Genomic DNA, 25,524 nt, shown 5'->3' with positions numbered 1-25,524 from the left:
TAATGTGAAGGGCAGTTACAGGTAAAGTTAAAACAAACATTTAGGGTCTGACTTAGATGCAAAAATCAAGACAACTGGCTGCCACTTTGCCCTTGGCTTGCTCCCTGTACTGATTCTTGCAGGTGATACAGGTGATCTTGTGTCCACGCAAGATGTACGGTTTGAATTTAATGTCCTCTTGCCCTCCTCAGAAATAAGCTCCTTACTGACTTGCTTCACAAGTACATTTACCAATCCCCTTAGGTGATTTTTGCGCATCGCTGGAAAAGTTGTAAAACCAGCTCTGACAGCTGCAAAGGTTCTAACGTATATGGAGCTTTCAGAGCAGTGCGGAGTCTCTCCTATTTATTTCCCTAAATTTTGAAGCAATGCCCATGGTTTAATCAACATTACTCTAATTCATGTGAATGGGTGTAATACGGTTAACACACTGCATGGCTGAGAGAACATGCAATGTGAAGCAAAACCTAGTTATGGCTTTGAATTTATTGCATTATTTGTAAACAGTGGTCTACGAGAAGGTGGGACCAATGTCAATGTAAATCAAAGTGATCTATAAATCTTTAGGTCCCTTAATAATGGGAGACAGTTTCAATTCTACCTATATTATCTTAATGGGCTCCTTTGGATTTACTAACATGCTGCTTTTTTGCTGAGATTTCACCTTGTAAGAACACAACACACAGGAACCATGTGGTACTTCCATTCACTTATTTTCAAGCCCTTTAGATGTGTTATGGAATGGATGGAACTGTTAAATGTAAATGCTACTATAGAAAGTCTCACTGAAATCAATGGGATTTTACAAAGTATTTTACAAGGTATCTTTGCCATGGATTCCTTATGGTAAAAACACATCAAGAATAATAACAAAGCTCTTCACAAATATTTATACTGGACCCCTGACAATTCAGCCAGCTTTACTTCTGGGTCTGTTATCCCCTTATTCCCCATACATAAGGTATCAGTGGGAGTAGGGTGACCAGACAGCAAGCGTGAAAAATCGGGACAGAGGGGGGGTGGAGGGGGGGTAATAGGAGCCTATATAAGAAAAAGACCCAAAAATCGGGACTGTCCCTATAAAATCGGGACATCTGGTCACCCTAAGTGGGAGTTATACCAAGGGACATAGCAGTAACAGATGAGAGGCCTGCTGGACGAGCTTGACCAATTTGGAATTGATCTTTACAGTATCTTCCCTAGTACTTTGCCCAGTATACTTTTAACTGTTTCTTAGACTCCTATAAAATGGAATATCTATGCGTGCAATACTATTACATGATTTGAGAATGCTAGGGGCATACATTCACAGGAAGGATGAAATCTCTGCAAAGGCCTGTTGTTTGAGATCAAGCTTTTTTCTCTGTGTTGTTGCCAAACAAAAACAAACAAACAAACAAAACGTGTGGGAGCTGCCTAAATACTGTCCTTAGACTCATATTAGCAACAGCCATGGAATTTCTTCTGCAGAAAAGGACCTAGGGGTTACAGTGGACGAGAAGCAGGATATGAGTCGACAGTGTGCCCTTGTTGCCAAGAAGGCTAACTGCGTTTTGGGCTGTATAAGTAGGGGCATTGCCAGCAGATCGAGGGACGTGATCATTCCCTTCTATTCGACATTGGTGAGGCCTCATCTGGAGTACTGTGTCCAGTTTTGGGCCCCACACTACAAGAAGGATGTGGAAAAATTAGAAAGAGTCCAGCAGAGGGCAACCAAAATGATTAGGGGGCTGGAGCACATGACTTAGGAGGAGAGGCTGAAGGAACTGGGATTGTTTAGTCTGCAGAAGAGAAAAATGAGGGGGGATTTGTTAGCTGCTTTCAACTACCTGAAAGGGGGTTCCAAAGAGGATGGATCTAGACTGTTCTCAGAGGTAGCAGATGACAGAACAAGGAGTAATGGTCTCAAGTTGCAGTGGGGGAGGTTTAGGTTGGATATTAGGAAAAACTGTTTCACTGGAATGGGTTACCTAGGAAGGTGGTGGAGGTTTTTAAGGTCAGGCTTGACAAAGCCCTGGCTGGGATGATTTAGTTGGGGATTGGTCCTGCTTTGAGCAGGGGGTTGGACTAGATGACCTCCTGAGGTCCCTTCCAACCCTGATATTCTATGGTTCTATGATTCTAATTAAAGAGGACAACCATCTAGTAAGATTATGTTACCTTATTTTTTCCAAGCTGCCATTCGGTGCTAGTACTGTCATACCGATGAAGGAGGACGGCACACTTCCCTTTTAAATCTTCAGGTACAGTCAAGTTTCTCATTAGGACTTTATACCTGGCCCCCACCACAAGAAAAAAAAAATTACTTCTCTCTTAATTTGACAATAGATTTTCCCCCTCCCCACCCCCCTCCATTTAATAAGGTTTCAAATCCCCTTAGTTAAGAGCATGAGCTCAGTATCCAGGATTTATGTTTGTTTCATACAATTGTCCCACCGCATGTTTACCTTTTATAAAAATCTTGAAAGTGCCTTCTCACTGGAAAGCCAGCCCTTCGTATCCTCACTGTCTCCAGCATCCCAGAATAATGTAGCTGGTTAAGCACCACGGTCTGGTCGAAATGGTCTGGCATCTAAAACAAATGGATTTTTAAAATTAAAATAACTTTCTTAACAATAACGGATATTAACATGGTCTCTATCAAATTTGTAATGTGAGATCTTGGGAAAATAAATGAAAAGCTATACATACAAATCAGAGAAGCATGGAGCCAAGTCAGAGCTTCCTACACCCAAAATACCTTACACTGGAGGTATAGTTTCTAAACACATGAACATTTCAGGGCATATAAAATATCTCTTCAGGATGAAACAAACTAAAAGGATAATTACACAATGTAATCTCCTTATGCAGCACTGCAACCCCTGTTTAACCCAATCAGCCATCTCTTTTCATTTCACTTGTATTTGGTAACTAGACATTGCTCTCAATAATGAAACAGTGGAAAGGACCAAGGAATTGCTAAATTAATAGCTACAAGCTTGAAAAAAAAAATAAACCCCTTAATCTGCATTCCCTGGAGATAATCAGTCCTGCTTCTGTGTCAAATGTCAGTGACACAAACATAGGGGTTGAGACCAATTAGAATAGCTAAGGAATAGGTTTGTGTGTGTTTTGTTTTCTTAATTTTGTAATAACGATAAACACTTCATTTCCTATTTAAAATTGATGATGAAAAGTTTGTCAGTCTCTCCCCTCTTCTGATTAGTCATATATTTCATACTAGTCATGTATTGGCTACCAATGCAAAGCAGCAGACAGGTCATTTTATTGTGTGTATGTGGTAGAAAGCATTTATTTACCTAGCAAATTCAGCCACAACATTCTGTTTCTTTAGCTTTATGTTTAGCTATTTTAACATCCTTTTTTATTTAGAAAAGAGATGCACCAGATAAATTATAAACCCAATCATTCACATATTAAAGTCTAAAAGTTAACATCAGTGGTGTTTCTTATTTAGGATCTATGGGTACTTTCTTGCCATATCTTGCTTTTTGACCAGATGCTGCAGTGGAAGAATCAAATTCTCCCCTAAATTACAACCATAAAAAAGCCACTGAAGTCAGTGTAAAATGACAATCCTGCAAGTCACTGAGCACTCTAACCCTAATCCTGAAAAGTACATACGTATGTGCTTAACTACATAAGGTGAGTAATTCCATTGAGTTCAGTGGGGCTACTCACTTGCTTACGGTAAACCACTTGCTTTGCTGGTACAGGCCATCTACCTGAGTAAGCCTTGAGTGCACAGTATGGCACATATGGCTAATGGGTTATATAGGGCCTGATCCAGCTCCTACTGCAGTCAATGGACATCAGTGGGAGTGATGTGACACTGGTTCAAAATGCTTTTTCCATTACTTGTCAAACAGTGAACTTTAATGACGCTTTATTTATCACAAGTAATTTTAAGAAAACACAACCTCACAATAATTATTTTAGAACTGCACAACTTCATTGAATTAAATATCTTCTGTTGCTGCCAGTCACAATTAAACTAATTTATTAGTTTTATGTTCTATTTACTAGACATTTAAAACAAAGCAAAATATGTACAGAAAGGAACTTCAAAAATATTAGTGTATTAATTTCAATCCCCCCCCCCAAAAGCAATCAACATTTAAAACAAAGATGTTAATACCACAACAATCTTCCTTTCATTAATTTCTCTCTCATAGCAATATTTTATCATGTTTATCTCCGTGGGCAGTAAAAAATTTCTGAACCAAGCTGCTTAGTCCAAATAGCTCTATAAAGTTCAGTAACACTCACCATTTTACAGACATCGCAAGTACATTTCAGCCTCTTCTTTGGCACGGAGGCCAAAATCCATATGGAAAACAACTGCCACACTGACCTTTTCCCCACAGCTAAAGACAGTGAACAGTAATGAACACCATTCCTGTGCTTTAAAAAGTGCTCGGTCACCATGGCAACCCCTCCCATTCTCAGGATAATTAGTGTGGTGTGGCTGCAGGATTTGATAAAGGGATAGAGGGAGAGCCCTGGGCCAGTAAGAAATTCAGCCACTAAAATTTACTTCTCTCACCGCACTGAGATTGGATATCTGTATCCCAGATGCTGATTTACCTAAGGGGAGGTGAAGAAGCTATAAAAATTGCCTGTCACACCTGACATTACTTTAATAATTTATTCCTCTTACTAGTGTAGTTACTGTTTCAAGGAATTCCACCATTATGCAAGACTAGATTCATCAATACACTTTGAATAGCCATTGCCTGCTGTGTTACGTGTGTCTGCCCCATGGCAGCGGATACAAATTTCACACTACCTGGGCCTGTAGAGGCAGTGAACTTTATTGTCCTGCGGGAGAGCTGCTGGCTATTCTGTTCTCAGGAACATAAGCAGCAATATTGGCTTTGACAACGCAAGAAGCTGTTTGGGGTGCTCGGACACTGCGGTCAGGGGGGAGAGATTGCAGAGAGCCAGGAGATAAGACATTTAAGCATATCCACCGTTTTACAGTTAGAAGTAAAACAACTAAAAGAAACACTAATTCAGTCCTAAGCACAATACCATAATATGCAGCATATACACAGAAAAGTATCATTTTATGAGTCCTAATCTTATTAACTATCCAGCAGACTCATTCAAAGCTTATTTAAATAAAGAAAGCACAGAAACCTTAAGATGTAATAATAAATATACAGTATCTTACACTTACTATTAATTATTAGCACTTAGGAGCCCTAGTCATGGACCATGACCCCCGTGGAAGGCACTGTACACAGACCAATAACTGATGGTAGGTAGCTCATTTCCTTCTTTATCTAACAGAACTTTACAAACTATGGTCCCAAACTTGCAAACACTTATGCCTCAGATCAATGTGACTACTCATGTCCTTAAAGTTAATTGTGTGTGTTTGTGGAACTGGAGGCTAAATAGTGTATATACACTACTATTAAAATGCAGCCACTTCTGAGACTGAAAATGGCAGCCAACCATATCCTGAACTACAGAAGTATGCTCACTCTAGCACAGAGTGTCTATTTCATGCACTGTGCTAGATCTGATTTCGCCTACACTAGTCTAAGTCTGAAGTAACACCAGTAGAGTACTTCCAATTTAAATCAGTGTAATGTGAGGGCACATTTGGCCCTGGAATCCAGTAGACTAGAGCGAGAGAGAAACTTCTTTGATTGCTCCTGCTTTCAAAGCAGTTTACTTTATAAACACACATGTAAAGAGTGGATTTTGTAAAGTATTTTAAAGTGAGCAGAACCACAACTTATCTCTTCTAAAACACTGTATTGAACATACACTGTATCCTCCGATGTAAAAATTAATAACATACTAAAAATAAAACTATCCTAAAATAACATCAATGTTCTAGCAAACTCAGAAAAGCACAGAGATTCAACGGAAAGCTCTCAGAGTCCCTTACTGTAATATGATCAACATAAAATCTAGTCAATTTCCAAAATGAGTTAAAATTGTTTCAGGTTCTGTACCAGCTCTGAATGCCTGTGCGTTTTCCTTTCTTCCTTTTTAATAATCTTGTTTCCCCCTCCCCCCACGGACAAACACAAGAGGAAAATGACACAACTATCCAGGAGAAACTGTGAACATTACTTGACAAAAAGCACTGACAAATGCGCAAAATAAACTGAAGCAAATGTTTTTTTCTCTCTCATCTTTTTCATTTACAGGAATGTTAAATATTATTTGTAACGAGTATATTCAAAGTTTCTGAAGGAGGGCAATTTTTATTTTTAAACTGAGTATCCCTTTAACTTGACTTATTGGCACCTATTCAATGCTGCACACAAGATCCTCTATCAAATATTTGCTCCATCAGCACACAGTCCGTGTTGGAAAAATAAATAACTCATCAGTGATCAGAATAAGCTGTGCTCTGGGCTACTCTGACAGAGGATCACACGAAGCTGCACTAACAGGCAAAATATTTTAATGGAAATACTCCATATTTACACTGGTGTAACTGTAATAGAATCTCACCTCAGCCACGTTTAGGGCAGCGAGGTAACCTTAACTTGGAATTTCCCTGGTTTTAATGGTTGCAAGTAAGAACCATTCTGCTTGATGCTGTGTTTTTGTTGTTGTTCTCCTTCTCCTCCTCTTTGGAAATGCAACTTGCAATTTATCAGTTTGTGATGTCCACAGATCTCCAACAAATTTGTGCCAGAAGGCACTAAGGTCAGGGCTTTAATATGACCTGAAGTCCATGCAGGCAAGACTCTGGCTCCTTAAGATGCTAAATGCCTACTCTGATCTGTCCTGAGCCTCCTAAAAGTGCAAAGCTTGTGCCTGAGATTATCATCAGGAAAAGCCCTTAGGGCAGACATTAACACCTTGATGTTTTTTTCATATGAGTTAGTTTCTTAGTTTGTAAATTGGCTGGGGGGGATGGGGGGCTAGAATTTAGAGGGGGGGAGGGAATACACATAAAAAGATGCAATTTTCTTACTGTGCCGATCATTGGTTAAACCTCATCTAAAATAGTAGTAGGAGTAGTTTGGATTTAGTCTCCATTTCAAAAGATAATTACAACTGCCCTGGAAAACTTGCCTTGTAAGTGTAAGGCAGTCATGGCCCTGCCAAGCTAAACAGTCAAACTGATTTTGGCTAGATAGAAAGAACTTCACAGCACAGAGAGGTTATAAAAAATAAATAGTTCCTCATTTCTAGATTGCCTAAGAAAATTCAGGTAGAACTATCTCAGGCAAAGAAGAAACACATGGAATAGGCTGACAAGCAAATCCACTGAAACAAATAGTATAAATGAGTTTGAGAGACAGCCAGATATATATAGAGAGAGAGATCAAAGGACTTAACTGAAGGGATGTGGCAAGCTACATTTAAAAATGAGAAGTCTTTCCCTGTTTGTAAACACTTTACATCAAAAGCAAGGAAATATTGGCAATATTGTATCTTGAGAGAGACACACGTGATTAAAAGAGCTCATTTGTTCCTTATTTGTTTTATAGTGGATTTTGTACTAATGCACAAGTCTAAAGCTTATTGATTTCTATTCAAAGACAAATTAATTTGGCTCCCTGAAGGGATTTATTACACAAGGTCTTTGCAGTTGGGTCCCTGTGCTCTTCCAAAATGCATGCTTGTTCTTAGGGCTGTCAAGAAATTTAAAAAATTAATCGCAATTAATCGCACTGTTAAACAATAATAGAATATCATTTATTTAAATATTTTTGGATATTTTCTACATTTTCAAATATATTGATTTCAATTACAACACTCAATACAAAGTGTACAGTGCTCACTTTATATTTATTTTTATTACAAATATTTGCTTTGTAAAAAACAAAAGAAATTGTATTTTTCAATTCACCTAATACAAGCACTGTAGTGCAATCTCTTTATCATGAAGGTTGAACTTACAAATGTAGAATTATGTACAAAAAATAACTGCATTCAAAAATAAAACAATGTAAAACTTTAGAGCCTACAAGTTCACTCAGTCCTACTTCTTGTTCAGCCAATTGCTAAGAGAAACAAGTTTGTTTACATTTACGGGAGATAATGCTGCTGGCTTCTTATTTACAATGTCATCTGAAAGTGAGAACAGGCATTTGCACGGCACTTTTGTAGCCGACGTTGCAAGGTGCCAGATATGCTAAACTTTTGTATGCCCCTTCATGCTTCGGCCATCGTTCCAGAGGACATGCTTCTATGCTGATGGCACTCATTAAAAAAATAATAATAATGTGTTAATTAAATTTTGACTGAACTCTTTGGGGAAGAATTCTATGTCTCCTGCTCTATTTTAACAACATTCTGCCATATATTTAATGTTATAGCAGTCTCCGATGATGACTCAGCACATGTTGTTCATTTTAAGAACACTTTCACTACAGATTTGACAAAATGCAAAGAAGGTACCAATGTGAGATTTCTAAAGATAGCTACAGCACTTGACCCAGGGTTTAAGAATCTGAAGTGCCTTCCAAAATCTGAGCGGGACGAGGTGTGGAGCATGCTTTCAGAAGTCTTAAAAGAGCAACACTCCGATGCGGAAACTACAGAACCTGAATCACCAAAAAAGAAAATCAACCTTCTGCTTGTGGCATCTGACTCAGATGATGAAAGTGAACATGCGTCGGTCTGCACTGCTTTGGATCATTATCAAGCATGTCCTCTGGAATGGTAGTTGAAGCTTGAAAGGACATATGAATTTTTAGCGCATGTGACACAAATATCTTGCGACGCTGGCTACAACAGTGCCATGGGAATGTCTGTTCTCACTTTCAGGTGACACTGTAAACAAGAAGCAGCCGCATTATCTCCTGCAAATTGTAACCAACCTTGTTTCTCTTAGCGATTGGCTTACCAAGAAGTAGGACTGAGTGGACTTGTCGGCTCTAAAATTTTACATTGTTTTATTTTTGAATGCAGTTACGTAACAAAACAAAAAATCTACATTTGTAAGTTGCACTTTCAAGATAAAGAGATTGCATTATGGTACTTGTATGAGGTGAACTGAAAAATACTATTTCTTTTGTTTATCATTTACAGTGCAAATATCTGTAATAAAATAATATAAAGCGAGTACTGTACACTTTGTATTCTGTGTTGTAATTGAAATCAATATATTTGAAAATGTAGAAAAACATCCAAAAATATTTAACACATTTTGATTGGTATTCTATTGTTTAACAGTGCGATTAAAACTGATTAATCACAATTAATTTTTTTTTAATTAATTGCATGAGTTAATTGTGATTAATCCACAATCCTACTTGTTTTTTCTATATGAATTTGATGAGCAAATTTAATTCCACATATGTAATCCAGCCAGGGTGATATTTTTCTTATAAAAATATCTCTGTCAGCATTAAAAAAAAAAAGATACAAATCGTTGCATATTGTTATATTAAGTGATCCTTATCTTTATGCTACTCTATAATCCTCTACCCCCCTCATGTCCAGTATCCAATCCAAATAGTAGATTGGGTAGAGGGCAAATGCACAGGGAGCTACATTGTAAAGCCCGTGTGGTCCAGTAGATAGGAATCAGGAGAGCTAGGTTCTGTTCCCTATTTATTATATTTTTTTTATAAATGGAGATATCCCATCTCCTAGAACTGGAAGGGACCTTGAAAGGTCATCGAGTCCAGCCCCCTGCCTTCACTAGCAGGACCAAGTACTGATTTTGCCCCAGATCCCCAAGTGGCCCCCTCAAGGATTGAACTCACAACCCTGGGTTTAGTAGGCCAATGCTCAAACCACTGAGCTATCCCTCCCCCCCTGCTGAGATGATGTGTGACCTTGGGCAAGTCACTTCCCCACTTCCCCCTGCCCATTCTCCCCAGCTTACATTGGTCTTGTCTATTTAAATTGTAAACTCTTTGGGGGCAGGGACTGTCTCCGTATGTATGCATAGTGGGGCTCCAATCTCAGTCAGAGCCTAGAATGCCAGGCAGATAAATCCTTCTTCCAGGCTGCAGGGCTACTCTGGGGAAGTTACTCCAGCCCCATGTGGCCCCTGAAAAGACTAGAAGGCCACACGCCTTCCTCTCCCTCAGACTACCTGTGTTCCTTTAGAAACCTGCTCTGCCCCACCCCATCCTTCTGTACAGTAGAACCACATTGTTTTTAAGTTTTTGCCCGCAGAGGTTAAATTACCAGGGCAAGTCACACAGGTATAAGTCTTATTTTGCACTGATGCAGCACTTCTATGTTAGGTGTTTGCACTAGTCTGGGTACATTGCTCCAAATCTCCCTCAGGTACACAGGCCACAAGGGGTGACATCTGAGCATTCTTTTCAGTTTCTATGGCACTGCAATGTCCACAGAGTTAATTCTCAATGCATATGAGAATAAAAGGTGAATGTTTTATAAGGTAAGAGAGTAAATAAATTTAGACAGTGTCTTAGGTGGCATGGAGGGCTCAATCCTATTTACAGCTGAGCACATCCAGCAAGGTGTGGAGTGCCTCAGACCCCACTGACTTCAAGAAAACACACTTTGAAGGCAACTTAAAAAAAACAAAAAGAGTATGTAGAAGTGTCTGGTATCCTCCAACATGCAGCCAGCAGCAACTCCTGAGTGCTCTGAAAAGAACTGCTGCAAAAGTGACGGTTCGCTGGCTTTGGGAGATGTTCCTTCTCTATTCCAATGAACATGAGAGAGAGAAAATAAACCCCATGGACACAGAAGAGCATAACTAATGCTAGAAATTCACATGCCACCACTACTAGACTACAATGTTAGGCAAAGAAATATTTGGATAGGTAAGAAACAATGAAGAGGATCTTTGAGTGAGTGAGCGTGTATATATATATGTGTGTGCATATTTCTCTCCCTGATCCATCCCCTCCCCCACAAAAAAAGCTCTAACAAAAATTGGAGAAATAGTAACACCGATGGTGATTAATTGCTAAGATTAAGGCAACAATACAGAGAGAGGGCGTGTGAATATTAAATTGACAGTTACACACATCTAGCAGTGCCAAGTGAGGATTTCAGAAATGGATACTCAGATTAAACATTCTGTACCAAATTCCAGGCAAGATTTTATAGCTAACTTGATAATAATCTCTTGGCTCTTTTGTATCATCTGTACAAGAACAAACATGAAAGCACCACATTGGCCAATTACAAGGAATAACAAATGATTTCTAACTGTATATGCAATTAGATATCTTCTATTTAATTCCCATTATTGCATGCTACAGTATGACTTATCTCTAGTTTGTTCCCCTTGAATATTTCGGACTAACGAGGGACATCAGAAGTTTGGTGATTACTGTACCAAAGAGTACAGTACCATACTGTACCCTTATGCTTAAAATAATGCTGTAGGAGTGCTGTAAATTTACCTATTCTTCTTCTTCTTCTTCTTCTTCTTCACAAAAATAGTTATTAAATGAGGAAACACTACAAATGACAATGGCATTTATATAAGGCCTTTCATTCAAACTGCTTTACAAACGTTTAGTGATTGCATGTTTCTCTCTCCCTCACACATACATTGCTACCTCTAAGACACATGAAATGTTGCACTGTTAAACAGTTGCTGTAGCTATTGAGCAGTTTTATTACCATTACATTTGTATTGCAGTAGCACCCAGAGGTCTCAACTAGGCCAAGGCCCCATTGTGCTAAATATTGCACACACATACAGTAGTGACAGTGCCTGCCCCCACAGAGCTTATAATAGTTTTTATGGCAAAGATGTGATTTAGAAGTGGCTTTACAAATTTGAGGGGGGGAGGGAGGAGACAGGATCCTTCTAAATGGCTGTAATCCCATACTAATGTCAACAATGACCAATCAATTCACAGAATTTTAGACTTCCCCCTTGGCTATTATTTAAAACTCAATGTAATTAAGATAGTAGCACTGAAGTGTTACATTTCAGGGCAATTATCACTTTCTTGGGTTGAAATGGGCCAAATTCTACCCTCAATTATAATGGGGGTCCACCGAGATACAAGGGCAGAATTTGGCCAACTGTACCTTCAGCCTGGTGACAAATACATCCCAAGACATGCTGTCTCCTAAAAATGTTCAGCCCCCGTCATTTCTTAGGCACCGATTCAGCCTACATGCTAACAATGAAGCATATGCTTAAGCATTTTGCTGAACTGGGGCCTTACTGCTTGAATATGTTATTTCAAAGAGCCGACTGAAATCAACAGAGAGGTTCACAGGGATACATCCCAAAACGGAGACCGAGTCTCCACCCATGTGAGACACACACAATTAAGAGCATCTGAAGAAAGGGGATTTGAGATCTGGAGCAGCCTTGACTGATACAGTCCTCATAAAACTGACAGAAGGTGCAGCTTACAGCGCAGACCCCAGCTGGAAATCTTCACAGACCCTCCTCTCCACCTGTGAATAATCTGTTGCCATTTTATCTAAAGTCATCCTAATTAAAGGCTCCAATCCCTGCAGGCTAAACCTCAATCTGGCCACTCTTTCTCGCCACATTGTAATCGGTCAGCAGTGCTCCCCTGAAAAAAAATCAAGCAAGCTGTTAGTTACAGACTTACCATGAAAAAACATGCTGTGAAATACTAATTAAAAGACAGCTGTCCGTCCCTAGCAACACCCTGTTAAGATGACCAGAATCAAGGTCATCACTGTTCATGACAATGGTCAAGAGAACTATGTCTGCAACATATACTACTCCATTTATAGAATAATGGCTGCTGTTAAAACTAGCAGATGCACACTTCCTCAGGCTGCATACAAACTAGTCTCACAGGGTGAAATACGGATCGTGTAGAAACCTATGACACAACTCCCATTGACTTAAATGGGATCAAGATTTCTCCCATAAACTTTAATTTTCCATGGCAGTCCCATCCACACTCGATTTTTTAAATCAAGGCATATGGATTCATTTTCAGCAGTTTACAATTGTTATATATTAAGACATGTTTTCTTTAAAAGTCCACGTCTACATTTAAAAAACAAAACAACATTGAAATATGGTGGTTGTACCATGGTTCACTCTTGCCTGTGTGGCACAGAAATAAAAACATGTTACAAAATCATATTTTTTACTACTGGTAAATACCTAGGATGGATCATGGATCTTATAGAACATGTTCTGTTCAATCTATACCAGCAAGCATAGTCAATGTTATAACATAGAGTCTGATCCCACAAACATTTTATTAGCCAGCGTAGTACTTACTACTACTCAGCGGTCTTTAAAATGTGAAACTGTCCATGTGGCTAGTCCTCACTCAGGTGCTAATATATCTCTCTTTTGCCACTATGGCAACAGCAGCATATCCTGAACTCAATGGCACAAACGGTGTTGGGCTCGATTGTCACAGCCCTTACTCAGCACACAGGGGAGGACGGGGAATGAGGCCTCCTTGCTCAGACTGTGACTCCAGACATGGGGAGGAGCCATGGGACTGCTTGCCTGATATTCCTTACTGTGAGCAAGTGGGCAGGGAGGAGAAAGAAAAGGGATGGGGAGTAGGTGGAGTCTTGGCGCCACCCTTCCTTCTCATCAACCAGAGTAGCTGGATGTCTATAAGTGGGCAATGCACTGCTCCACACAAAAAAGTAAACTCCCTCCCCAGAGCCAGGAGAGTGCATGGGAGGAATGGTTACTGTAAGTCACAATTTATTCTCTGGTCTGCTCCTGGAGCATTGCAGCAACATGCTGCCCCTTGCTTAGGGCAGATTATAAAGTTACTATCTAGCCCTTTTGGATTGCAAGCCCGAATGCTATCAGTGATTTGATGGGCTTCCATTCTGAAGCGTTATCTTGCAGAGGCTGCTCAGCATTCTTCATTATTCACAAAGTAAAGAGGTTATATTACCATATTTGGCACTGGTGCAACTGCCACTGGAATACTGTGTCCAGTTCTGGTGTCCATAATTCAAGAAGGATGTCGATAAATAGGAGAGGGTTCAGAGAAGAGCCACGAGAATGATTAAAGGTTTAGAAAACATGCCGGATAGTGATAGAGTCAAGGAGCAAAATCTATTTAAGCTTATCACAGAATTTTAGACTTTCCCCATGGCTATTATTTAAACCTCAATGTAATTACGATAGTAGCACTGAAGTGTTACATTTCAGAGCAATTATCATTTCTTGGGTTGAAATGGTGATGGTAAGGGGTGATGTGATTACACTCTATACATACCTTCATGGGAATAAATATTTAATAATATGCTTTTTGATCTAACAGAGAAAGGTATAAAATGATCCAATGGCTGGAAGCTGATACTAGACAAATTAAAACTAAAAGTAAGGTGTAAATTTTTAACAGTGAGGGTAATTAACCCTGGGAACAGTTTACCAAGAGTTGTGGTGGATTCTCTATCACTGGTAATTTTTAAAATCAAGACTGCATTTTTTCCCTTCTCTAAAAAGATATGCTCAAGTTCAAACAGTAATTAATTCAGGGTAGTCCTATGACCTGTAGCTCTACAGGAGATCAGACTAGCTGATCACAGTGGTCCCTTTCTAGCTTTATTATCTATGAAAAACTACAACTTTTATTTATTTAAAGGGAACTTAGTTCTGTGCTCTTATTTGACCTCAGATGCTGGATAGACAGCCACAAAGATTGAATTTCTTAATTTATCCACAGAACATGTAGAGGACAGGCACTAGCAAAGTGTGTACTGTGCCACCAATGTGCCTCAATCCTGACTCTCATCCCCAACCTGGGCGAACAGTCTCTGTGGTAAACACATTCCTTCTGTATGCCCATATTTGACAATGCTAGGAAGGGTGCCAACTGTGATATGGACACCTGTCCACTAGGATGCAGACAGAGAGCATCAACTGGCTTCACTTAAACCATTTCACAGCCATCAGATGATGGAAAACACAGCACTGCCAACCCCAAATGTTTTAAAAAAAATAAAAATCATGAGTTAGGCCTCAGAAAATCATGAGATTGGCTTAAAAACCACAAGATTTAAGAACAATAAAGATACGGTTCTTTTTAATTGTTTCTGGATTTTTGAGACTTTAGGGTGTACCAAGGTCCCATTTTCATGCTTTTCTCCCAATCAGAAGGGTTAGAAAGTGCCTTTTCAAAAAATGAAAACTTGAGATTCTCATATATTCTCAGGACGCCAGCAGCTGGGGATTTTAGAAAAACATCAATTAGTACATGACTCATGATAAAATTGTGGGCGTTGGTAGCACTAAATACATAATATTTGATCACTGTTCTTTTTCTTTAACTAGGAAATGAATTACTTCTCTTTCTCTGATATAATTAGTTCCCATACAGAGTTTACTTCAATATTATATTCATAGATCTCTGCAACAAGCCAACTGTAATAAGTAGGCTTGTTTCTCAGTGTTTTCTCAAGCAGGTTAATGTTCCTGGTAATTCTTACTCTGGAGGAAGAAAATGCCAATTAAAAAATGCTGCCTCCTAGGAGCCTTTCTTTTTGCTTTTTCATGTATTAAGGTAGTGGTCTGAAAGTCATAAAGGGAAATTAGCCAGGCTTAGATCACAGCTAATATTTGATATGTGTAAATTAGGAGCACCGCAAAATATTCCACTGACCAGCTTTGTGTTGCTAGGAAACCCAGGGTCAGGCAGCATTCAAAGGCCAGATTATTCCCATCCCCTGGTAAATTCATAGGGTTCTATTCATTCCAAATTCCTGACTCCGTGGGTGCTGGCTGCAAAGACTTTCTGACCCGACACTCATAGAGACTAATTGTGATTCAGATCTGAGTCCCATGACACCAGCCTCCCTGAACTCCGACGGTGGCTGAATGCTTCAGTTTCCCCTTGCCTGGAGATTCAAGTAATGCTGCCTGCTTGCCTTAACATGGAACTGAGGGCCCAATTTATACTCAAGGTGTCCAGTCAACTTATAGTCAGGGAGTCCAATGGTGTCATTATGAGGGCTCCCAGAGAGTGACTGCCAGCTATATTTAAGATAACCAATTGTGGCCAGCCTGACAAGATCTATTAAATATTTTAAATGGCCTCTCTAGCTCCAAGCTTAGAAACTCAGCTTATAAAAAAACTGCACTGACCTTTTATATCAGCACTGAAATATTTCATTTTGCCACCTGGCTAACTACAAAAGATTCATGCCATGCTCTTGGAAGATGATCCAGCTTTATCCGATATAATCAACATATTAGCTACTCTATGTGTAAAGACCTTCCAACTAATTTCCTCTCAGGCCTAAACAGTCTTTTTCTGTAGCTGGTGACTCTGAGGTCATATATTTAAAGACAATCTCAGTTGGTCCTCTTGCATCTCTCTTTGCTGTTCTCTTCAGAATTTACTCTCACACACTGATCTTGTTTTCCTACTTGTTTTTATATTAGAAATTCAGGTCTTGTCTAGAAGACTGTGCAGGTAACTGGATAGCAAGTAGAATAAGGAGATTCAAGTGAACCTGACCAATTGAAAAGGGGAGTGATTTCAGTCAGAATGTTTAAAACAGTTACGTAATTGTTTGCTTTTGTTAACACCTACTTTACTCACGTGCCTGACACACAGTTTGGAGAAAAGATTCTGTTCCAGACTCAACACATCCTACCTCTTTAGCAGCTGAAAAATCTCCCATTACACTTCTCTGGTGCTCCAGTGAGACCACCATCAAAAATAAGACCTGATATTTCTAAGGTAAAAATACACCAGGCAAAAAACAAACAAACAGCAAAACTGTCCCTTCCCCAACCCAACCCTCCCCTAAAAACAACACCAAATCTTTCATGATTTATACCTCGTGTAACCATACAAAATGGCACACACTCTTCCCCCCCCCATCCCTCCTTTGCCGGTAACCCTTTTCGATACCATTTCTAAAGCAACAGTAACTTAACTTCATCTGCCCAGTGGATTGTGGTATTCACAATTTGACACATATGATCAACTAGAGTGGTAACCATCTACCACAATAATTACCACAATACAGCATCTGTGACGCCACCAGAATTTCTTATTGTAATGTAGGAAAGTATTGTGATCTCAGATACTGCAGCAGGATAACTGTTCGTAAATGCTGACCTTTTAATGGAAACTGCTAAATATTACCATACAATTCTCTAGACAAAAATGCATGGATTACTTGTCTGTCCAGATTCCTAGTCTGTTCGCAGGTCAGAGATAAGCACACAGCAAGACAACTCCTCATTATTAGCCTGATCCAATGTTCCCAGAAGTCAACGGAAAGACTCCCACTGACTTCAATAAGCATTGGATCAGGCCCTAAATTACTTAAAATTTCCTATGTAGGGCCAAATCCTCCGTGGCTTTAAATTGGCATAACTGTTCATGTCAATGGAGCTCTGACAATTGACTCCCGTAGAGTTTGTGACCCATAGTCCTTTTGATCTTGACTTATCTTAACACTGAGTTCAGTCCTTCTTAGTTGTATGAAGGTATATCTCTACTCCCTTAAATAATTTGTTTTAAAAGACAAAACTGTGAGCCCAGATTTTGCTCTTACTTACGTTTTGCAATCTTACTGCAATGTGACAAATCAGAATTTGGCCCCTTGTTCTTTCTAAGTAGGTTTGCTCTGTGATAAAGGTCATGGGACCTACAGCAGGATTCAACATTAGACTCTTCATTTTATCATTAGCCATCTATGTGCATTTTGATTACTGACATACTGAAATGGGTTCTCTTGGGGCTGGATGGCAATTTGGACCATATATCAGTGGAGTGAAGGATAGTAAAAACCTGTCTTGCATCTCTACACAGATTACCTGGATCTTGGATGTGGAGTGCAAGAGTAAGCAGGGCTACATGCCTTCCCACTCTCTCCTCACAGCAGGTAGCGCGTTGGCTTTACCCACTCTACTCACTTCCAGCACAGCTGAGCAAGTAAAATGCTTGAGCGCAGGATTAATTTTGAAGCATGTGCTTAAGCCCCACTGAAGTCAGTGACACTTATGCATGTGCTTAAGTATGTTGCTGAATTGGGACCTTACTGATAGTATAAGCCAGCAGAAAATTACTACCTACTAGAAGAAAGGAGGTAATTTCACTTCCTGAATTACGATTCTTTCCCGGGGGAAATTCCTTGGGTGGTGCAAGTATGTGCCACCCCCCTTAATAGGTTTCCCTGTGATAAAATTTAGCCCTTGGTTGAGTCAGAATTAGAAGTTTCAAGCAAATTCTGCTTTCTACAAGAGCATATTTTTGTTTGCTAAAGGGAATTATGGTCTGGAATTAGCTATGTAGAGTTTTTGACATATCTGCTTTAGCACTATTAACAAAGCCACTGTTTCTTCCTTTGAAAGACTGCTTAAAATTTATGATACTGTAGTTTTGAGCCTGGGCAGTATTTCTTTTAGCTGAAATAAGCACAAATGATGTGGCCAGCACATTTTGCATTGGCATTCTATCCTTTCAAACTGAATCTGGGGCAGCCATTCATCTGAGAAAGCTGATACCACACAGGATTTGGCGATTATCAGTGGCTCTCTGAAAGCAAAGGAGTTCTTTCAAACTGTACATTATCTCTCTATTTTACTACAGAAAGTTGTAGGCACTGAGAATTCCAAATGACAGTCAAATGTATTAAAAAGTGATTATTTGCTCCTTGCTTCTTAAATGTAAAATAGTTTGGTCTCCAGAGTGCACTCTCAAAAATGCCATTAGAAATCCATTGTTTATTCACGTGATTACACTACAAATATATAGTTTTTGTGGGTGTTATCTGAGAGATCACTGATAATAGTACATAGAAATGAGGAATACATAACATGATGCTGGGTGTAATTTAGGGTAAACTTGCCCTATGGGCTAACCAAGTGAAGCACAGTGGGATATAATACGCAAAGGTGTATTTGACAATCTATGGGTATAATAAACATATAGGAATTTCTTGGTGCCCTGAGTCATTCCCATAGGGAGAAGTTTCTCTTGGCTTGCATGCAACAAAACCAGTAACTTCACAGCACCAAAGACAAGAATAAAATATTTATTACATCATTGGACTGGATAACAAAATTCAGGTGGCTGACATAGCCATGTGACCCTAAACAGTTCTGCATTATTACTTTTTTATCCAGTCAGTACTTCCTGGTGCCAAAATCTGCTGAACTGATATATAAAGCTATAACCTGAAAGAGATGCCTTAGCATAGATGAACTCAAACATATTTTGGGCTAAAAGTATTCTGTCAGATTCTGATCAGTCACATAGGTACAACTCTACTGACTTCAAGAGAAAAACTGGGGATTTACACCTAGTAAATTCTGTTTGATATAACAGAAATCAGAATCTGGCCCATTGTATCTCAAATATTCAATCTTTAAAGTAACATAGTGTTGGAGGAAATTTTCATGCTTTTTAGGCTTGTAAATCACTCTGCAGAAATATTAGAGAAATGGAAACAGACAGTATAAAGGTAACAAAAACATGCTTTAAGACACTCCCAGAGATACCAAGTAGTATTCCCAAAGATATTCTTGAGTTAGACTACATTATTAGGTGAATGTAAAATAACTGAAGTGTTGCCAACCCTTGTGATTTTATTACAGTAATTGGTGTGCTTCTTAAAGTCCTAGCTTGCTTATGGAATCCTGTGATTATGAGAGAAACTCAGCTTCCAGTATGAAAAGGAGAAAGAAATGTAGGTTTCTAGCCTCACGGTTAAGGAGAAAAAACTTTAAAATGTGACCGAAGTGCACCATAAAGTCTCAAAAATGAAAAGACAGATACAGACAGAAACCAAAATAGATTTTTTTGCTTGAAAAAAAAAAATCCTCCTGATTTTTACACCAAACACATGTTGTTGGGGGTCTGACTCATGATTTTTAAGCACTTAGGCTTGGCAATATTGTAATTATTAGATGAATGCTGTGTGACCTAGCTGTACAGGGGAAAAAAATCTAAATTACCATTGTTATAATTATTTATTTTGCTTTACTTGTTGCAAGGTGGCCAGGTGCAAGGCTCTTAACTATAAATTTATGACAAAGCAAATGCAAAATGAAAAACTATTTTATATATATATAAAACCCCAAAATATCTAGTCATATGTTACTAACCATTTCTAGCAAAAGAAATGTTCTAAACATATATGATGCTCTACCTAACAATATACCACTTAGCATTTTATATTATCAAAACACGGTTCAAGCATTGACAAATTTTCACGACACCTCAGTGAGGCAGATAAGTATAACTACCACTGTTTACAGATGGGGGGAAACAGGCGCAGCTCCTTGCCCACACCGTATGGAATGTCAGTGGTAGAACAAGGATTACAAGTTAGAAGTCTCCTGCTTCCCAGCTTCATAGGCAGTTCATCACACCAGATTTGTAATGGGAATTTAAGCTTGCTCCTATTGAAGACCATGGTAAAACTCCTACTGAGTTCAATGGTGCAAGATCAAGCCCATATACTTTAAAATCAGTTTAGAAAAATTTATTATCATTTTCTCCTTTTTCTTCAGGCTGAATGAAATTACTTCTTGCTTTCCTATCTAAAGGGCCTGATCCTGCCAGATGCTGAGCTCCCTCATCTCCTTCTGTAGCCAGAGTGAGGGTGCTCAGCACTCAGTAGAATCTGGCCCACAAAGCAGCACCACTTTTACACCTGTTAAAAGTTAAAAATAAACTCCACTAAAAAGGCAGGGTCAAATGTAGAGGCGTTAGAATATCACCTCTTTGTTACTACTCCACATTCTCTTTCATGCAAATTACTTTGCCTCTGCTCCAGTGAAGAAAGAATCATCATTTCAACAAATGTGCCCCATCGGGTTTCTCCAGTACGACTGCAAAATTCATTTAGACTTGTGGGTGCTTGTATAAAACAGACTCATGCAGCAGACAACTCATTCTACTTTAATACTTTCCATTTCACTCTCTGGCTTTCTTGTGGGCCATAATGCAATCAAAGCAAAAATACAGACGTGCTTTATATTCTAATGTACAACCAGAACAATTTGTTCCAAAACTGCTGACGCTTAATGAGGTGCATATCTGCTTTTAGCTATAACTATTTAATGAACTGGCTTGATAGGAGAAAGGATATTTCTGTACAAAACACAAAGCATCAATGCAGCACCACCCTCTCTACCCTTTTACACATATGCAGCTCAATTTAAAACGATGTGCTCATTTATTTTCTGCTTCTTTTTCTTTTTTTACCAATCAGCCCTTTCAGTCATAAAGGGAACACCCTTGCCAAAGTAGTCTATGTGGATATACGGCTTCCTTGGCATTAACAAATGATTAGATTAGTTATTTATAAGCTGAGTCAGCACTTACCCTCTTTAAAAGAAATGGCAAGGCTAGAAACATTTCCAATATAGTGTGCAACAGCAAACTCCAGTCACCTACGTGTTCTCCCTCTACAAGTCCACTAAGGCTCCAGCACACAAGATGAAAACTTTTTAAAACCTCAGCTGAAACAAACCCCCCTACCTTTGAGGCTTTTCCCCCCCTTCAGTTTTTGTCCATTGTGAAAGGCTGCATCTTTAGTTGTTGCAGCTACGCACGCACACACTGACCACTGACACACACAAAACAGGGCTTTCTTCAGCTCGCTGGTATTTCAAGTCATTCATGTGATATCTTTGGCTGAGCTTGTTTAATTCATTCCTGCTGCTACTCAACAGGAAGTCACGCCTAGCAAGGGTTGGCTCAACAGTAATCACTGCAGATACTCCCTGACCAACAGTATATGAGGGCTAATCTCTCCTTATGAATATCAAGAATGTAAATATGTTTCAAAGGCAATGAATTCCTAGACCTTTAGAGAAAAACTGTAAAATGCAACAGGGACATAGTATAGCCAGGGACTTAGAAGCTTTAAAAGTTTTTGCTAGAATACATATTCTGCTCTCCCGTTGTGCTTCTGGAGCATTAACTATAGCTATTTATCATGGGCCATGCATATCTTCTTGGTGCCGTTACCATGACAACATGGTAAACAGGATTTGAATTTCTATCTAGAGATCTAGGTTGGGGGGGGGGAAATAGGTTGGAGAATAGCTTTTCAGAAGTACAATTTTTTGATCCATACACCTGCAAGAAAATGCGTACATAACTGATATAGCACACAAAGAAAAAAAGAAGAAGAAAAAAACGTGGCTTGATGTTTATAAAGGCAAACATTCCACACACATGATCTGCATGTGTGATTGCCCAAATGCATTTCACATCCAAAGGACAGTGATAAAATTATCAGAAGATGTAATAACCAAATATCAAAATATATTCCAATGGCTACAGGGCATTTTCAAATAGTACACAACAATAAAGCTCTCTGCTACTAATAAGGCACCCCATCTTAATGAACAGTGGTTCAAGAAAGCTGAATTATCCACACAATAAACTGCAGTTGATAAACCACATGTTATGTGGCTTATCATCCCACAAAGCTCTTGTATGTGGTTGTATAATCTGGATATCGTGCTGTATGAGGTCCCTCCTTCCATGCCCCACTTGAAATATATTTTTTCCCTATGGTAATTCCAGAACAGATTTTGGTATTTGAAAATGATTCCTATCAATTTTGGACTGACTTTCGCTACGCAAGGTAATTTGGTGATTTGGCAGGTTGTGCACGTATACGCTGTAAAACAGACAAGATTTAGTGCCTGAAATGACTGGAACTTGGTTTAAATTTACAGTACTACTATTTTTTTTTGTGCCCTTAGATTTAATACTTCATTTCTGCTGAACTCTTTGGATTAGAGTTGCTTCAAATGATATGCCCAAAATGAACCCTTGCACTCCTCAACAACGAGCTAAAATAAACCCCAACCAGTCCTCTACAAAAATCAATAAAACCTTAACAATTGCAAGGATGGAGCATGTTTGTCTGGGAGACTGACTTCTGGCACGTTCTGGAGAGAAGGCTGAATTACTTCAACATCTCAAGGCAGCTATATTCAGAGGTATGGACTGAAGGACAAACCCTTGGCAGCAGAACTATTGTGGCTGCACAAGGAGGGAGCAAGCTTGTTGGGAGACTACGCAGGGGATGGGCACCACCTGTGCAGCACACATGCCACTGGATACATCATCTGGTCCTACACAATATGGACTGCAACAGTAGCTTCAGAACTGCACTGTTGCTGCTCCACAACTAAGAAGGGTCCCTTGACTCCTCTCCCCAAAGGAGTTCTTCAGTGCCCAGCCCCGTTACTCGAGCAGTGTGTCAGGAGAAGGTACAGCTGGACACACTTCACGGGAATTGATTTTGAAACAATAAAATTCTGCAAAATTCAAGGTCTGAAAATGAAGGTAGCTGAATTCAGCAGCATATCAGTTGGACAGGATGCCACGCCTAATGGTGGCTTTCCTAAGAACAATAAAGCCTTATGAGTAAGTGGGTGATTTAGAAAGAATAAATAGCTCAATAAGTGGCTGATGTGTTTGTGCCAAAGGATATACGGCTGGGTGCACAGGCTGTATTTTCAGGGAAACTGTTGACTTATCCTTCAAGGAAGTGAGCTTACCCAGCTATTGTGAAGTTTTACCCAGACCAGCACTTACTGTGGTTCTTCTAGCGTAAGGACAGAGCTGTCCAGGTGTTTGGTATCTGTTATGAGCAACAATATCATCACAACATCTGTGTCTCTTGAAGGACTTCAGAGGTCTCCAGGGTGAAGTGAAGATCCATCCAGATAACACACTCTCATGAAGAGATGAGTATGTTTTGGAGCAGCTATACAACATATGTGGGCCATGAGGCTACATTCAGGTTTGGTTCCCCTTAGCAGAACATAAGTCCATTCAGTGGCCAAACTGGTTTTGTTTTCCTATCCTCATGATATTCTTGGTTTAATTTAAACAGGAAGGAGAACAACAGGATGAATAATGAGCCTGTCACAGTTCCCAGCCAAACTGCAGCTCTGACCCCTCCTGGTCTTCTTCAAGTGCCCCCCTCTCAGGTCTTAGGCTGTCACCTCTCTCAGGGTGGAATCACACAGTTCTCCCCTCTCAGACATGGCCTTGGTCTGTAGTCCCCTGGTATTAATTGTGATTACCTCAGCATGCCTAACATATTCAGTGCCTGTGTTATGTTCCTCCTGGAGCAGTGACCAAACAGTAACCAAACAGCATTGTTAAAGCACATTATTATTTATTGAGAACAAATGCACCAGAGAGAAAAAGATTTTAAAACATTAAAATGGACTATACACATGTCTAGCTTACCAGGTGTCTGTCCATCTTCTACATGGGGATCCTGGTAGGTCTAAGCTTCCTATAACACCTCCATCCTGAGACCTTTTAAAGCGGTGGGTGGCATAATCTATCCCCTTTAATTCACAAACCAGTTCACTCCTGTGTCCTTTAGGGAAAGTGTCTTTAAAAGATGCTCAGTCTTTTGAATCATCCCCCCTGCTCTGAGAACCCATCACTTTTTAACTGTTTATAGTCTCTGATCTGTTAACTCCCAGCACTGACAAACCAAGGTTTGCAACTTTGCTGGACACAGGATGTAGGATCTTCGAAGCTAATAGTTTTCCCCACTAACTTTCAAGTGCATGTTGGAGTTTTTTTATCTGGGAGTCATTGTGTTGCCTTCCTGCTTGTTTCTCCAACAGTTCCCCTATTAAGCTAGATCAATAAATTCACTCAGGGTAGTCTAATGCAATATAACTATACAGTAACCTCTCTTCACTGACTAGGTCACATACTGTATTCACAGAATTATTACATATCAGTATTCTTAGTTTATTAGAATGGCTGCTCCAAGTCTGCCACAGAACCCTATTCCTTTAGATTCACACAGAGACAGATAAATCTTCTTTTGTTGCCCATTGGGACTGGATTTTTGAGCTGCACTTCTATTTGGACATTTAAATCTGAATTTTCCCAAACATCCTCAGGTACTGCAGGTGCAATATTGCACCCACAAATAAATGCACACAGTAGTAGGCCCAATTATTTGTGGCAGCAGCTGTAGCTGTTCAGAAGCCTAATGAAACCTGCTACTAAAGCAAACAGGTAATTAGGGTGCAGTATTAGAGGTCAGTTTGAAACCCAGTTTAAAAATTAATATGCCACAGCTTGTAATCTAGTTCATTGTGCCCATGGGGATTTCACCCAAGCTGGGTGATTTAGAACAAGATCCTGAGGTAACTAATGCGGTTTTTTGAGGATGAAGGTGATGTGACCATGCTTCTTTCTACATGTGAGAAGACAGGCAGCACCATGCTGCATGTGCAGCAGTCTGAAGAGCTGTGACTTGGGGAAGCCATAGAGAAGACAGTTACAATAGTCAAGGTAAGAAGAGATGAAGGAATGGATGAGGATTCCAGCAGAGGGGAAGCTGAGACAATGACATATGTGGGCAATGTTTCAGAGGTCAGGCTAGACAGATTTGCAGACATAGGGGATTGGGAAGGAGCAGGAAAGCTTTGGGTTAAGAATTATGCCAGTGTTACAGACAGTAAAGACAAGTAGAAAGTCTGAATTAGGAAAGGAGACTGAGAAGATGGACCTGAGTTTGAGGGTGCTCCTCCTGCCCAAGAGACAAACTTCAGTCTTTGAGACATTCAGCACAGAAAGTCAATAACCTAAATTTCCATGGATCAGTCTGAAGACAGACAGAGAGAGTTAACAGGAAGGAGTCATGCTA

General features: G+C 39.6%; 1 protein-coding gene across 1 annotated transcript in view; it reads right to left on the bottom strand.

Moving 5' to 3' along the window:
- Positions 1-25,524, bottom strand: part of MYO10 (myosin X) — a 184,829-nt gene that overhangs the window by 40,139 nt on the left and 119,166 nt on the right. Inside the window, exons 19-20 of the mRNA XM_065397764.1 lie at positions 2,448-2,572; positions 2,161-2,275 (exon numbers count right to left, since the gene is read on the bottom strand). Of these exons, the coding sequence (XP_065253836.1) occupies positions 2,161-2,275; positions 2,448-2,572 (240 nt within the window). The remainder of the gene's footprint in view (positions 1-2,160; positions 2,276-2,447; positions 2,573-25,524) is intronic.

The sequence above is a fragment of the Emys orbicularis genome, chromosome 2 (assembly GCF_028017835.1).
Source record: "Emys orbicularis isolate rEmyOrb1 chromosome 2, rEmyOrb1.hap1, whole genome shotgun sequence".
In the NCBI taxonomy this organism is placed as follows: Eukaryota; Metazoa; Chordata; order Testudines; family Emydidae; genus Emys; species Emys orbicularis.
Note: the sequence above shows the minus strand (reverse complement) of the source record. Positions and strands in the feature narration are given on the sequence as shown.